Source organism: Anas acuta, chromosome 14 (assembly GCF_963932015.1).
Source record: "Anas acuta chromosome 14, bAnaAcu1.1, whole genome shotgun sequence".
NCBI classification, from domain to species: domain Eukaryota; kingdom Metazoa; phylum Chordata; class Aves; order Anseriformes; family Anatidae; genus Anas; species Anas acuta.
The window spans coordinates 7865339-7881674 of NC_088992.1; the positions used below are offsets into that span (position 1 = coordinate 7865339).

A 16336-nucleotide genomic window follows, 5' to 3' on the forward strand; every position below is an offset into this window, starting at 1 on the left:
TGCACCCAGCTCCGCTCAGTGCTGTTAGCTTCCCCTCCCCATTTTGAAAGTAATGGCTCAATAGAAATAAAACAGGACATGGTGATCTGCAGCACACTGTGCTTCTCCTCATGGGACAGCAGTGTACCTCCGTTATCTCTCCACACACATTACACAGTAAGACCACTGATGTTTTTTTTCTGACCAACCAGCTAAAACGTCTGTTTAATTATGCTCCAGGCAGACTGAAAGCAACAGAGGACTGTCAGCATGTTTTGTCTGGCCCTTTTAGGAACAAGTTTCTGAGGTTTTTTGGAGACAATTTTTAAGAGGCTTTTCCTCTTCCCTCCCTTCCAAATGGCCTGGTTGCTTTTGTTAGATTAAAGTGCAGGCAGATATCACAAAGCAGGGGTATGTTTAGTGTCCAGGCCCACTTCTGGGTAATGCCTGGTTTGTGAATCATAATTCCTGCTGTTTGTGCTGCTCCAAGGCTGTAATTGCTTTCTGTCAGTAAAGTCCCATTTGTGGAGAGTCTTCCAGGCAGTGCAGTGGCTGCGAGACACGGCCTGACATTGCACCTTGACTTGAGATTCTGGGGGCTTCTGCTGTGGGAATTACCCAATTAGCAGGAGTTCAGCAGGTGAAGAGAGCTGCAGGACAGCTGTGTAAAGCTCCTTGTGAAGGCTGGACCCTGTTTTTCAGAGCAGAATGGAAATGTATCAACAAAAAACAATCTGCAGTGAAAGAGCAGAGTCTGTGACCAGCAAAGCACTGACTCCTAATGCCTCAGAGAAGGAACATGTGTGGTTAAGACCCGGGACTTCAAAGTAATAAGCCAAAAGAGAGTTCTCTGTTAGCAAAATTGAAGGTTTTTGTAGGAAATAAATGGCTTTGTGTCTCATGGCAGGGTACAAGTCCCAGGGGGAGAACAAATGATAGAGGAGGTTGTGGAGAAGAGAGAGGGGAAGCCAGGTCTCAAAGAAAGAAGTGAACAGACAAGAATGAAAGAAAATAGAAGGGGAAAATAGGGTTCAGTGAGGCTTTCTAAGACTTGCCAATACTCTTGCTAGCTAATTGGTATTTACATTTAGGGCTGCCTTACAGTCTTGGGTTTATTGAAAAAAAATTCCCATTCCACCTCATGGAGCTACGTAGGCAGATGCCACCGACGAGAGACAGTCCTGGCAGAAAACCCAAAGGCGCTGGTTAAACTGCCAGCAACTACAAAAACATACACCAGCAAAGTCCAGCAGGAGCTATGTGCAACCACACCATAATAACTTCCCTCTCTTTCCTCAAGTCCAAGTGCACAAGGACAAAGTACCCAGCCAGTCGTACAAGAATATAAGTTTTAAAACTTTAGGCCTCTCTGTTTTGAAGTTGGATAGCTCACAGTGGCAAACCACCCTGCATCTCAGCAGGGCAGAGCTGCGGGGCCACAACAGCATGGGGAGCAAGCGGCAGAAGGGAGCCGGAGGGTGAAGGACACAAGGGTTTGGGTTGGGGCTCTGAGGCAGGGCAAGGAGGCCGCCAAAGTCTTGCCATGGCTCCTCGTGACAGTCCCACAAGGGTACAAGTTAGTCTCTGAAGGCTCTCTCATGTTGGCAGTAACCCTTGTTTGCAAAACCAGAAGATTTTGCAGCATTCTTCAGGTTCATACATCTCACAGTCTTTCATCATGTTGTCACAAAACTGGGCTGGGAGCGGATTAGCGTTTCATCCCTACTGAAAACGAATCAAAACAGGAAACCAATTTGCTTCTGAAGAGCGAACATTTGTAGCAAATCCTTCAGCAGCGTGCACCAGATAGCAAGCATCAGCTTAGCTCTGGCCTGCGTCTTCCCCACCCATCTCCTGCAAGAGCCGAGTGCCACTTGCCCGGGAGCTACGGGGCGATGGCTCAGTTCGAGGGCAATGGGGATATCAGAATCCTGTTCCTTTCTTATCCTTCCCTAATGGCCTGATCTGTTATCTAGCTATCTGGTAGCTGATGAATAATCACGCAGCAGAGGCTGCCAGAAAGAGTTTTGCAGGCAATTTTTTGAGGATATTATTTATTTCAAAATTTCCTGTTATTTTTCTTATCTGAAAACCCGGACAAACCAAAACCAGAGACATGATTTGTTTCTTGGAAAATAGAATCAGTGAAAATGTTATATTTTAGATAAAATGCTTAGTTTTGAAAATCAAATTACCCAAATGTTTTGTGTGTGTGTGTGTTTTAATACTTATTTTTTTATAGCTTTTCAGTATGAAACAAGTGTTGATAAGCTGAAAGTTTAATGACAAGAGGTTGTGTTTTTTGTTTTGTTTTGTTTTTTTGTTTGTTTTGTTTTGTTTTGTTTTGTTTTTGTTGTTAAAAAGGCATCTAGTTTTGTTGGGGACAAAAATGAATTTCAAGTGAAGATTTTGACTGGTTCTCTAAGAATCCATGTGCTGACTTGAAATCACAGAAAATCACAGAATTGTCTAGGTTGGAAAAGACCTCAAGATCATCGAGTCCAACCTCTGACACGATGATCTGAAATAAATGTATGTGCATATAAATATGTTTATATGCAATTTATATAAAGGTGCCATATATGAGAATGATTCTTTATACTTTCAAATGTTGTACTTTTAAATGTTATACATTATTAATTAATTCACTTCTGCTCCACTGAAATCAGAAATCTCCTGCGGACATCTCAGTCTTATCTAATTATTCACTTAATCCACAATCACTAGCTTTGACCAAGTGGTTTTATCTGTCTTTCAGAAAAAAAGGACTCTGAAGGGTTCTGTAGAACTTTCAAGGATTAAATGTGTGGAAATTGTCAAAAGTGACATCATCATCCCCTGTCAATATAAATACCCTTTCCAGGTGAGTCTGTCCATTGACTACATAGATAAGTGATATCATTTCATGTTGAATTTCAGTAAAATTCTCCTACACAACGCAAGCCTTAATGGACCCAACACTGCGGTGAAGAACAACAAATGAAGAAAAAGCAAATTGATTTGAAATGAACTGGGGAATAAGAAAGTGATTAATCAGAATCTTCCTTTACTCCATTCCCACACTATAACGTGGCTTCCTTCAGTGAGAATGGATGAGTGAAGGAGCAAACGCTCAGATCTACTTTTTCTGGGTCTGAATTTTTCAAGCTGTTTCTCCACTGCTTATAGGAAGAACGAAATCAAGTGAAGGTTGTGGCCAGTACTGATGTGGTAGCAGTGGACCAGACATGCTGGACAGTGCTGAGCTGACATCAGGAGACCTGCTTGTAGCCTGTCTAAATTTTGTCCCAGAGTCAGTTTTGTGGTATTTTGTAAAATGATATTGTCTATTTTCTTCTTAAGTATCTCAACTGCACCCAACTGTAAATTTTCTGTGGAACCGACAAGTTTGGGGTTGTTTTGTTTTCTCTGTGTGGCTCATCTGGCAAGTGAGCCCCTTGCAGAGTGGCTGAAATGAATGATTTTATCCAGTTGTGCGTGCTCGTGGCTACGTCTTCTGGAGATCCGCTTACTGCAGATTTCAAAAACCATCTCAGGTTGTCAAAACATTAAACAGACATACCAGTAACATCAACAGGAGTGGCTTTAAGCAAGCGGGAATTATTCCTCTTTCAGTTTTTTTGTAACAGAGGTTATAACTTATCTCTCTGTAGCATGCAAAGCAACTGAGTCACACAGCCATCTGCATGTGCCTGCAAGGGCATCAGGCCAAGAGATAGCAAATATTTCCTGTCCTTTAAATAATCAGCGTTGCCTCATTTATGCTGCCGCATAAACTTGAAAAAAAAAATAGCTGCTGTCATGTAGAAATCTCTGTTTAAAAACAGTGGTCAGAGTTTTTCAAAGTTTCTCTGAATCAAAGAGACTAGATCCCATTTGGATTTAAATTGTTGAGATAAATATTGGAACAAAAATATAGATTATGTGTTATATCGCATTTTCTGTTTAAATGTAGTCATCCAATTAAGTTTCTGAGTCATTTTTATTCTTGTGATGATTTTACTCCCTGGTTTGAAATTTCACAAGTGTTCTGTATTTCTCTTCCATCATTTGTTCGTCATTAAGAACAAGAACAATCTTCGCTGCTCATTGTTTGCTCTAGCTTCTTATTTCCCCGCTATAATCCTCATAAACGCTATTAGAAACTGAAGAATGATAGTAATCCAAAAAATCTCCAGGGAGTTGCTTGGGCTTTATACTTACACAAGAAAAGTTAAATCTGGCTCTTAGATTTTAAGTGAACATGCCTTGAAAGAAACTGCTGAGAAACAGATGGCATCTCCCCAGAGGTACTTGAGAAGAATAAACCACGGTCAGCAAGAAATGGACTGGCTTCTGTGCAAATTAAAATTGCTACATCTCCATTGATTTCCCTGGCATTTCTTAACAACATAAAATTGATCTAAAATATTACTTATATGGAATTCTTCCTTGATCGGGTTTTCTACTTAGTTTTAGAGAAGCAAAAGGCACTGAGGTTATGAGATACATCTGAACAGGGCCTGTGTACTCCACATGCTCACAGCATCATTTTGTAATTTGTTGGTATGGGGTCTGCTACCTGTTTCTTTCAATTATTCCACTGTACCCAGTGTATCTGGGATTGTTTCTAACAACTGGCTCCCTTCCTTACTCCCCTCTCCAGATCATCCATGATAACTACATACTCTACGTGTTTGCACCCAATCGCGAGAGTCGGCAGAGATGGGTCGCTACACTGAAGGAAGGTAACAAAACCCCTGCACCCACCTAATTGTTGAAGTTACTTAATCCAGAGCAGTTTTCTTAAAAGCTATAATGCCAATAAAATGTGCAAGAGGAGTTCAGTTTTGCATCTAAACATGCAAAGCAATAATTGGGAGTGCAGTTGTGGAATCAAATGTATTTGCAATTTTTGTGGGTGTGTTTTCAGCAGCATTAGAAAACTTGGACATGAAATGCTTTTTTGCCTCTTTCAAGGATAAACTATTAATATGTTACTGTAATTTGAGGATTCTTGTGTGGGAAGAGATGAGAAATTACATTAGGCTACTTTTAAAAAAATAAATTAATATGTTCTGGGTAGAATTCTCAGCTCTGATTAACAGAGTTGATGTTTATACGACAACCTTATTACAGAATCATGATTATTAAGAAACATTTTTGTGGGTAGCTTTCATTTCCTGTTCACCTCCTGAATTGCACTGTGGTTCATTACAATGGTTCTGAAGTGAAGGTACAACACCTAACCACTGCTTGCAGAAATGAAGCACAGTACTTGACATAGGAAAGGTGGTGTTTAGATACATGAAAATTGCATCAGGCTTCCCTCGTACCTTTCTCCTGCTCTATAACACAAGCTGCTGCATTGTTCATTGTAAAAACATTGTGCCTGACTGAGATATTATTGAATTCATGCACTAGGTCTTACAACCAGTTATTCCCCTTCTGGGAAGCACCTGCTCCAAGTTTCTGATTTATCACCTCCTCTAGTTCAACATTTTGAGACCACCCCCTCCCTTCAATAATTTGAATAGTATCTTGAAGCAGGCCAGCAGATTTTTTTTGTCTGTTTAGGAAATTATTATTGCGGATAGAGATCATGAGCTTCAAACAGAAGGACCTTTAATTGCTCATACAAAGATTCAAGACTGGCATTTACATGCACAAAAAATATTTGGAGTTGGCGAATGCCAGCTTGTTCAGCTCCTTCTGAACACCAAGCCAAAGCAGCAGAGTCTGTATCCTATGTATATATATACTGCAGAGCTGTAGTTTTTTATGAGAATCATCATGACATGGTGTACCAGGTTTTCTTTCTTTTTTGAGACCTTCTTTCTGTGGTTTTGGTGTTTAACAGTTTAAAGAGATAGTCACGTTGGTAGGATTCTGCTTTTGCACAGTACAGAGGTATGAGCTGCATCACAGGTAGGAAGGCTATCCCTTCACAGTGATGGTGGCATTCACTCCTTTCAGGAGAAAGGAAAATATTAATGGAGAAGGCTGATAATATTCAACAAATTGGTTTGAAAAGAATAAGAAGCTTCTTTAGTGCAGATTATTTCCATTCAGTTTTATATGTCATTCAGACCTGATGTCAATACAAATAAATCAATTTTTTACTCCTTCTTTCTCTTCCTCTACCATTTTCCAGAAACCAGGATCAACAACAGTTTAGTCTCAAAGTATCATCCAGATTTTTGGATAGATGGCAAGTGGAGATGCTGTGCTCAGACAGAGAAGATGGCAGTTGGCTGTATAGAGTATGACCCCACCAGAAATGGTATGGGATTTTGTAAGACCATCCTGACCTTGAAAATATATATTCCTAGGAAAAAGTAAAGGATTAAATCTACCTTGTACAGAACATCAAGGAATACCATGTTATATTTGCAGCAAGAGATCTTGCTGGCTTCCTGGGCTCGTCTTTCACTATGCATGATACTCTTTGTTGTGAATTAACATTTTCTTCTGTGGGACGTTTTATGCTCAGGAATGAGATTGAAAACTACGAACTTGATCAGCTGTGGTCTGTCAATAAGCTGTAACAACTTCTTTAAGATATACAGATTCATCCCTCTGTGTCCTATTTTGTCCTAATCGTATTTCCTCTGTATTTTCAATGACCAAGTGTAATCTTTACTTTATCTAGTAAAAGAGCCTGTAGGTACTGGCAGATAGGGATGTCAATCTTTCTTTACCCAAGAACATTTTCCCTTATGTTGGCATGATTCCTTAGGTAATCCGTACATCAGTTTCAAACACACACTGTGCAGCTGAGAGTCACTTGTGTAGGTGCAGGCTGCTGCTACATCTTACTCTAAAAATCCAAGGTTTGATATGCACTATTTCTGTATGGTTTTGTCCAGATCTGTTTCAAATTACCTTTCTTGATTTCATTTCAGCCTCAAAGAAGCCACTTCCTCCCACTCCTGAAGATAACTGGGTGAGTGCAGTGAGACACAATAAGCTGTCCTTAGTGTCCTGTGTGCTTAACTAGGTGAAAATACATTCATTAATTTTCATCATGGTGCAGTGACCTAGAATATCACCCGTGATAATATTGCCTGGGCTTTTCTCTTGCCTTTTCCTTTTTTTCTTTCTTTTTCTTTCCATAAGTTACAAATCAGCAGCATCCCACTGCAGCTAGATTCAGTCCTGCAAAGACAGCTTGGTTTTACAAACAGATTTCCAATGGTGTGGGAAGCTTCAATGGGTGGGGCTTTTTGTTTTTGTTTTTTTGTTTGTTTGTTTTTTCAAATTATAGAAAGGGAAACTGGGAAAGGGAGCGGATATGAGAATAGTATTCATATCTGCAAAAGCTGCTGTGGAGAGGAACAGAGTAAATCGTTTTGCAAACCCACTTGTGGATTTGGACAAAATCTGATAGGCTTACATAATAAGAAGTGAGAAGTAGGGTCAACCTAAGTCCGTCTAGGGAGGTCCTGAAGATTTTGTCACTGGAGGCTTTTAATCAGAGTTTAAGAAACATCTGTGACAAACAGATCAGACAGAGGTAATCCTGCCCTAAGCTTCAGAGAAGGAGTAGATAACTGTTTTCTGTGCAAGTGAAATTTTTGTATGAAATTCACATTATAAAAACTCCCATGTTGCTAATGTACCCCACCATGCACCTTGGGTACTTCCCTAGCTTTGAGGATTTTGAATCCAGCAGACCGGGTATAACACACAGTGCTGCCAGGGAAATATCATTTTAGACAGCATGCCATTGATGTTTATGAATATGAGTATGATGGGCCTTTTTCCTAATTTGTGCAGAAATTGTTGCTAGACACAAAGGAAGCCTTAGTGATGGCCATATATGACTATGAAGCCCAGAACCCGCAGGAGCTGACATTACAATACAATGAGGAATATTACGTGATTGACAGCTCTGAGGAACATTGGTGGCTGATTCAAGATAAGAACGGGTAAGTCCCTTTTCCACAGCCAATTTACAAATCCTTTCTAAATCCAAGTTGTTCATCCATTAACATACATGCTGGCCTCTATTATAACTTTCATGAAGCGTCTTCTGATATGTAGAACAAAGAGCAGTGGAAGACTTATTGCCTTTGATGCTGCTTGTATCTGGGCAGCTTAAGAAAATGGATCCAAAAGTTAATTTTTTGAAGTGTAGTCCTTAGTTCAGACTGATACTTGCTGTCAAACATGCAGAAAAAATGTGAAAACTGAAATGCAAAGAGCATATTTGTGTGTTCTCTTTGGGAATAACTAGCACAAGAAAAAGAAATTATAGGATCCTGAATGTGAACAGTGATGGAGTCTGTGTGTTACTTCTCTTTAATCACCCCTTGTTTAACCAGTCTGGGGAGGATATCAGTTGTTTCCTTTTCCTTGTAAGCCTGCTAAATACATAAAAAAACAGCATTTATGTCATGCAAAGAGCAAGACTTCTGGCAGGCAAATCTTTCAGGGCTGACTCCCACAGATGTAGAGAAAATCCTGTCTGTCTAGCATGCTCATGCTCTATCACATTTTAACAGGCATGAAGGCTACGTGCCAAGTAGCTACCTGGTGGAAAAATCACCCGAGAATCTGCAAATATATGAGTAAGTTGTGCCTATGTTTGCCTTGTACCTCCAAGCACTCTGGATTTGTTATAGAAGCTACAAACCCCACACGTCCCCACCCCGCAATCTGTGCTAGTGTTGGGGCTAGCACAGAGGCTTTTTGGCAGGAACTTTAATAGCCTAGAAGTGCTGACTCGGAGTCCTTTGATGTTTTCAGATGGTACAATAAGAACATCAGCAGAAGCAAAGCAGAAATGCTCCTCAAGGATGAGGTAAGCCCGTGTTACATGTGGGTCAGATGGGCAATAATAATTAATTAATGACAACTGAGGAGTGAGGTATGGGACCAGCAGGGATCCGCAGCAGCTGGGTGTGGGTGGTGACCTGTGCCACCCTCCTCCAGGGCAGGAGAGGGTGATGGAAAACACTGTTTCAGAACACCGTGTCAGCTGAAAACTGTGATTTTAGCTTATAGTTTCTGTCTCTGCAGGAGGCTGAAAATGCCAGTAATTCTCAGAAAATCTAACCGGTCTCGTGCTGAAGTGTTTGGGGTGAAAGCCAAAGTATAGGTTGGCGTTTTGTTTAGTTCTGTCTGTGTGTGCATGCGTGTGAGCGTGCATGTTTAATTTTTCAGTGGAGACACAGTTTTCCAGTGAAGACTGTCATGAAAATAAAAAGTATGCACTGCCTGTTCAAATTTTCCACACAAATTCAACCTCAGTTTTTAAATCAGCTCTTTCACTAACAGGAGATGCAAATAAGATGCTGAATGATAGTATTTTATGAAAATAAAGCTTTTCCATGCAGTTTAAAAAAAATCATTTTTCTCCTATATACTCCTATAAGACACATCCACACACGGTTTAGGAAGCTCATTTTTCCTTTGGGTCCTACCAGAACAGCTTTTCTGTGGCAGCCCTCACCAAAAGAGCCAGAAGACCTCTGATTCAAAACCTCCCAACCCTCACAAGTCCCTCAAAAAATGCGACCAAGCACATCTTTGGCCAGCCTTGCTGTCAAGTGAGAGGGAAGGGCAAGAATGGAGCTTAAAGCATCCCAGGCAGGATGCTGCCTCCAGCACTTGTCTACCTGTGTGAGCAAGGAGGCTGAGGCAGGGCACACTTGGTGGATCAGCTTTGCACCACGTATTGTGGGTGATCTTTGTCTGAAAAAGCTGATAAAGCTTCTTCCAGCTTTATCAGACAACAGACATTCACGGCTTGCTGTGTGTCTTCTACCAATATTAGCACAGTACTGAAATGAAGTCTGGTATTAGGTAGATGTTTTTATGGATACAGAAATGGATAGAGGGCACATACAAATGGAGGAACTCTGCTGGGTAAAACAAAGCAAAACTAATCTAGCAGTTGGGATACCAGACAAAAAGTATCTTTGTGTGCAAACAGAAGGAAACCACGTTTTTTATTATCAATGTATAGAGCACCACAGCACATAACATCCAAAATGTTATGTTAAATCTTCTCCTCTGCCATCTGATCCATCACTGCTTGGCCCTGCCCGATCATGGCCTAGGACACATTTCAGCATTCAGATGAGTAGAAAGCAATTACAGTGAAAAATTAGAATGGAAAGTTGTTTTGTAAGTTCCAGAGTGGAGGAAACTTGCTTTTCCAAGCATTTATATTTAGATACTGGATGACCAGGGTACCTGAGAAAGCACGGGATCTTGTCCAAGTTTTTTACATTTCTGGGAAACTGGTAAATTATCTTTCCTACACTCCCATATGGATTTTCTGGTGTTGAATAAATTGCATCTTTGTCCTGTAGTTTCTCTCCCTGTGGAGAGCACTCAGAGGGGTTTGTCTTTCCACTTGGCTGCCCATTTTAATTGAACTTGCATGAAATTAATATCGCCACTGTTCTGCTAGATAAGGTTGAAAGCCATCAATGGGTTCAAAATTTCTAGAGGAGAGGCTTGGAGGGACAGAGAGACACGCACTCACATGTATCCACCCCCACACATACTAAGCATGGTCTGATCACATAATTCTCATTTCCTCAGGAAACTAAGCTAAAAATATGTAGCACCCAAGAAAAACCAGCTGAGTGTACCTGCAGGCCCTTGGGCAGACACCAGAGCAGTGCACGGAACAGCAGCCTCCATCGGTTGGCTGATGGCTCATTTTTTTTCCTACATATTTAGCACATCCTCATGTCTGAGCAGTAGAGAGGGCTGAAACAAGCAGAGCTTGCCCCCGGCCCACTTCTTTTTTCCATGATGTCTCTAACCAGTTTTCTCTCCTTTGCTCTTCTTGCAGGGTAGGGAAGGTGCCTTCATGGTGAGAGACTCAAGGCAGCCTGGCATGTACACAGTCTCTGTTTTCACCAAAGCATTAAGGTACGGCTGAGCTCAGCAGCTTTTCACATCAATTACATCAATGAAATGGCTTCTGAGAGTGTAATCTCTGTAGTTGTTTTGGCATTATAAAGAGAGAGCAGAAGGCTCATGAAAATGGTAGAGAAAAACGCTTCCAAAAAAGGCAGAAGAGTTAGCTGCCTTTTGTAAAACAAAGGGTATTAAAGGCTCCACTTCTCCCTGCATCTAAATAACTGCCTATAAATAGCCCCTTAAACATCACCAGGGTTGTAATTTTGTTGAATTGCCATCCCAGCTGAACTGTCTGTAGGATCAAGATAGACTCATTTGAGGTGGAAAATACAAGACTAGTGAAAGGGTTTCTGTCATGGGGCAGAAAGTTTTGTTTCAGAAAGAAGGGGCAGAGAAACCTGGTACTCAACCTGCTCTAATCAGGAAACCTCAGCCTTTCTAGAGATGAGACCATCTACGAGTTACGGGGAGAACACACAAATACACAGCTGTGTTAGCAATTGAAGCTCACTCCTTGCTCCTCTCCCATTCCTTCTGTGTAAGGAAGGTTTTGCCCTTTCTTGCTCTCTTCCCTTCCATCTATACCCCAAATTACTGTTTTTTTGTTGCAACCTGTTTTTTCTCAAAGAATAACTCATCTTTTCCAGCACGGATAACAATCCTGTTATAAAACATTATCACATCAATGAAACAACAGACTTTCCCAAGCGATATTATTTGGCAGAAAAGCACGTGTTTGACTGCATCCCTGAACTCATTAACTATCACCAGCACAATGCAGGAGGTGAGTGAAGGCTGAGGCCAGCCAGGGAAGTTGTTGTTTTGCCATGCAGCCAGGTGACTGTTTTGAATGAAGGAAGCCTCTCAAGCCTACTGTCCTTACAGTGAAATGCTATCTTGGCACTTGGATGTCAGTATAATGATCATCTTGACTCAGCTTTCAACATTACATCTTCATTTTGGTGGTCCTTCCGAGGCTGAGGATGACCAACACAGATGTTGTATGTCATCCAGATATACCACAGAGAGCCCTTTCATTCTCTGGAGTCCATGGGAGTGTGTCAGCACTGCCAGACCATGCTACCTGCTTGAGTTACACTGCAGCACCTTCTTGCTCATGAGGTGATATAGCCCTGGGCCTTGGCTTGACACAAAGTCAGGGACATGGCCAGGATCCATAGCCAAATGTGGGAGGCATCAAAGACTCCTGCCCCTACAGCTCAGGTGCACCAAGGGAAACCTTGGGCTTCAAATATACCTACAAATCAAAGGTATTCTTTGGAATCCCTTCAGAGTTTATAGAAATTCATATTTGCTGACAGAGCAAAAATGGAAATTGAAACTGCTCAGAATTGGCTTCCTTTGAGCAGGCAGGAAATCACACTCTGAATAGAGGTTCAGCTGCCCTCAAGTGGAGCTGAGAACTCAGTACAATAAATCTGCTTCCAGTGTACAGACTCCTTTCTGAGAGGGAGCCACACTTCCCATGACTGTGCCAATAACTGGATCCTACCTTTTCCTCTGTTATTCAGGTCTTGTCACTCGTTTGCGATATGCAGTCTCTTCTTGGAGGAAAAAGGCCCCAATCACCGCAGGTCTGAGCTATGGTATGGAGCAACTGTCTTGACCATTTGGGAATCACATTCCTCCCTGGTTAGCTGGGTGATCCTGAGTACATTGATACTTACGAATACTTGTGTGACTATCACAACAACAAATAGTTTTCTTCAGATCTTCACATTGCACCATTCCCTAGATTATCATCTTTGCCATTACCGTTGGTGATCAAGTGATCTGATCCTGCAAAGTCAATGTCTTGAGGAAGGTGCTGAGGTCTCACTAAAGTCAACATTAGATACTGAAATTAATGCTGAGCAAAGGTGATGGGAACGGGAGCTTAGCATAGCTTAATAAAAGCTGAGTCCCTCCTGAAAGATGCCTCCATCTGACTACAGAATTTTGCTGTTATGATCTTTATTGTAATTTTTGTAGACATCACAGAAACTTAAACATGTTGTGCTTAGTAGTGCGCATATGCATGGTAGATACAATCCTCCCCAAAGAACTGGTTAGACAAGAGAAATAGGAAGACAAGATAGAAATAGGATAGACAAGAGAAAAAAGGAATGTTGTTATTCCTATTCCTGAACATGAACTGCAGCACAGACTAGCCAAATGAGCTACCAAAGGTCAGACAGATAATTTAAGGGAGAGTTAGAAACTCTCACTCGGAGTCCTGTCTTAATGTTTAACCCACAAAAGCTTTTTCTTTGACATTTTAACATTAGATCCTTACTCTTTCTCCTTTACAATCAACAGGAAAATTGGTCATTAATCCCTCAGAGCTCACCCGTGTACAGGAAATTGGCAGTGGTCAGTTTGGGGTGGTTTACCTTGGCTACTGGCTGGAGAAAACAAAAGTAGCCATAAAGACCATTCGTGAAGGAGCAATGTCTGAAGAGGATTTTATTGAGGAAGCTAAAGTATTGATGTAAGTAGTAGCTTGATTGGATGATTTTCCATGCAGAAATGTATTTTGTTAACTACTACTTTTGAAATTGGATTATATTTAATGCAAAACCAGCTTGCAGTTAGACTTGGTCTACATATTTTCTCTTTTCTGCATTCGTAGTTCATAGCTGGACTTTGCAGAGTGCAACAGAGTGACAAAAGTGGGTTGTTTATAACAATTTCTGTAAGGACAGATGGGATTGAGCATATTTCAGCCTCTTTTTCCACCTTCCCTCTTTGTCCACAGGAAGCTGTCCCATTCCAAACTAGTCCAGCTTTATGGCGTGTGCTTTGAGAACACTCCCATATGCCTGGTGTTCGAGTTCATGGAGCACGGTTGCTTGTCCGACTACCTCAGGAGCCAGCGGGGCACTTTTTCGAAAGAAACCCTCCTGGGGATGTGCCAAGATGTGTGTGAAGGAATGGCTTATCTGGAAGAAAATTCTGTCATCCACAGAGACCTGGTATGTTGCTCCCAGACAGACTTTTTCTCCACTCCAGCTGGCCTTGCTCCCTTAATTTCAGCTTTAATTTTATTTTATTTTCAATATCTTCAGTTACATAGTGGACAATCGAGCTGTCTCATTCACTGCTGCCATTTTTGCTAGGGAGCAGGGACTGTGGGTAGCTATGGATAATCACAGTCTGTCTGCCCCTTCTGGGCAGCAAAGGCCTGCTGGTCAGACTGATGGCTGACCATGATCCTGGCAACAGGAGCATGCAGGCTGTAAAGCGTACAGAAAGCATTAGGACTTCAAGTTCTCACCTTTTTTGTATGGTATGATGTCACTTTGATTCTCCTATTTTTAAGCACTGTCTGCTGTACTGGGCTAAAAGCAGCTAAGTGTCTATGACAGCCTTTCAGCACTGACCTTCTGCCTTTGCACCTTCTTTTCTTGCAGGCTGCTCGGAACTGCCTGGTGGGGGAGTCCCAGGTGGTCAAAGTGTCTGACTTCGGGATGTCAAGGTAACGCCACCGGGGCTGCACATGGGGGGGCTGGCAGGGGACAAGAGGGTTGCTCAGCATGCTCCCTTCTTTTTGTTTTGCAGGATTGTCCTTGATGACCAGTATACCAGCTCCACGGGCACCAAGTTTCCAGTCAAATGGTCTGCCCCGGAGGTTTTCTCCTACAGTAACTACAGCACCAAATCAGACGTTTGGTCATTTGGTAAGAACCTCTCATCAGAATACAATTACGTTGAATAAACAGTAGCTCAGAAAAAAACAGGGGCTCAGTGCTCATGTAAAATGTCCTAAACAGTGCATCTTCTGGGACCTAAGGGTGTTTTGTCTGAAAAGCAGCTTAGAAAAGCAAGCCCAAATCAGTGAAGTGAAAGGAAAGAATAGTAAACTGCCTAGATACTTTGACACACCTCAGATACTTCCAATTTTATGTATTATACCTGTACAATGTGATATAATACCAAACAACAATCTCTATTTCATGATGCCATAGAATAAGTGACCAAGAACATGTTGGAGAGTCACTGACAAGTTCTATAAGGAAAAGAAAGGAAAGAGATTTGGGGACTCCATCTCTCTGCATGTCAGTCCTGGGCACTCAAGCTTCACTCAAACCCTCTGCTTTTCAAAGTTTGCTTTGCTGACTCCGTTTGCTTTATGCTGATCTGAAAATATTATTTCAGTGCTGACATTTTCTCACCTAATTTCCTGCTCCCTGATGCATTGTTTTACGATTTGCATCTGTTCTTTGGTCTCCCTTCTGGACCCTGACAGATAAGAAAGCTGTTGTATATTTTTTCCTCAAAATCATTGGCACTGGAGATAACAAAGGCTATTCCCTGGCCTGTTGATCTGGCACTCTGATGTATCTGGCCCATCTCCAGCGAACATGCAAATCACGGCAGTGCGGAATGAAGTGGTGCAGTGTGCGGCGCACAGCACACAGTCAATGGGGTGCCACTCAGCTCCGGGCCTCGCAGTAAATAATGCAGGATTATAACCTTTGCTAGTCTGTGCTCGTGAATTCTGTGCTTGCCTCTCCCCTTACTGTGCAGTTCGTGCTGGGTGAGGCTGTGCAATCCCAGGGGGGCTGAGCAGTGTGGTGAGAGCTGGGTGCTCAGACACATGCGGCTCCTTTGAGAACCCAACCCGGAGATATTCCATTCCTCTTTGGTGTCCCCTGGCATGTGGAGGAGGCTGTCAGCACTGTCCACATAATAACAGGGGACAGCACTGCCAGTGGAGCTAGCTCTGACACCTCACAGCAAAGTGGCAGTGACATGGGAAGAGATGCTGCCTCAATAAGAACACTCTTCTGCTTCACAAATCAGAAAATGCTGAGCTGATTCACATTTAGGGCCCCTGTAAGAGCCAGATGCCTCCAAAAAAGTGTGTTCAGCTTGATTTACAGTCCAGCCAAGATGGCTCACACCAGTTTCTGGACTGAATTAAATAGTTGTGAGTTTTGCACCGGTCAGTCCTCCTTGGTGAAACCTGCAGGCACCAGTGCTGCACATTGCTGGCATTATTACCTGTCCCTCCAGTGGCTTTACACAAGAGGATTCCTCTGTCATCTCACGGTCTCATGACTGTGAGATGCTTTCTACTCTGCTCTGCAGTGTGTTCACCTCTCCTGCCAGGCCTGAAGTCCTGCTGTGCCTAGGAGAAAAAAATGGGTGTGAGGAATTCCCAGTGCCAGGAATCTGCACCCTGGGGGAGTACAGCTGCTTGGCGTAGTCTTCAGCAGAGCCAGTGTCACTGGTGGGGAGCTGCAATCTCATTGCATCTTCCTATTTGAATAATTAGACGCTGGAAAGCAGGCATTCCCTAGCAAAGTTGACTGGGGAGCTACACAACTCTATTTCAGATCTGCCTGTCTGTTTTCTTACACAGCGTGAACATGGTTTACCAAGACAGTCATATTAGGTGAATGAAGGAATTAAACCTAATAATAACACAAGTAACTTCCATTCATTCCATCTGCAGACCCTCTCTGATCTGATGGCCAACTGTAATGCA

At 42.2% G+C, this 16336-nt stretch overlaps 1 protein-coding gene across 1 annotated transcript in view; it reads left to right on the forward strand.

Annotated features, from left to right (window-relative positions):
- Window positions 1–16336, forward strand: part of ITK (IL2 inducible T cell kinase) — a 30030-nt gene that overhangs the window by 10134 nt on the left and 3560 nt on the right. The window contains exons 2-15 of the mRNA XM_068697975.1: window positions 2738–2842; window positions 4625–4706; window positions 6113–6241; window positions 6864–6904; window positions 7738–7889; window positions 8466–8531; window positions 8710–8764; window positions 10772–10851; window positions 11490–11626; window positions 12375–12449; window positions 13162–13333; window positions 13601–13817; window positions 14256–14320; window positions 14404–14522. Coding sequence (XP_068554076.1) covers window positions 2738–2842; window positions 4625–4706; window positions 6113–6241; window positions 6864–6904; window positions 7738–7889; window positions 8466–8531; window positions 8710–8764; window positions 10772–10851; window positions 11490–11626; window positions 12375–12449; window positions 13162–13333; window positions 13601–13817; window positions 14256–14320; window positions 14404–14522 — 1495 coding nt within the window. The remainder of the gene's footprint in view (window positions 1–2737; window positions 2843–4624; window positions 4707–6112; window positions 6242–6863; window positions 6905–7737; window positions 7890–8465; window positions 8532–8709; window positions 8765–10771; window positions 10852–11489; window positions 11627–12374; window positions 12450–13161; window positions 13334–13600; window positions 13818–14255; window positions 14321–14403; window positions 14523–16336) is intronic.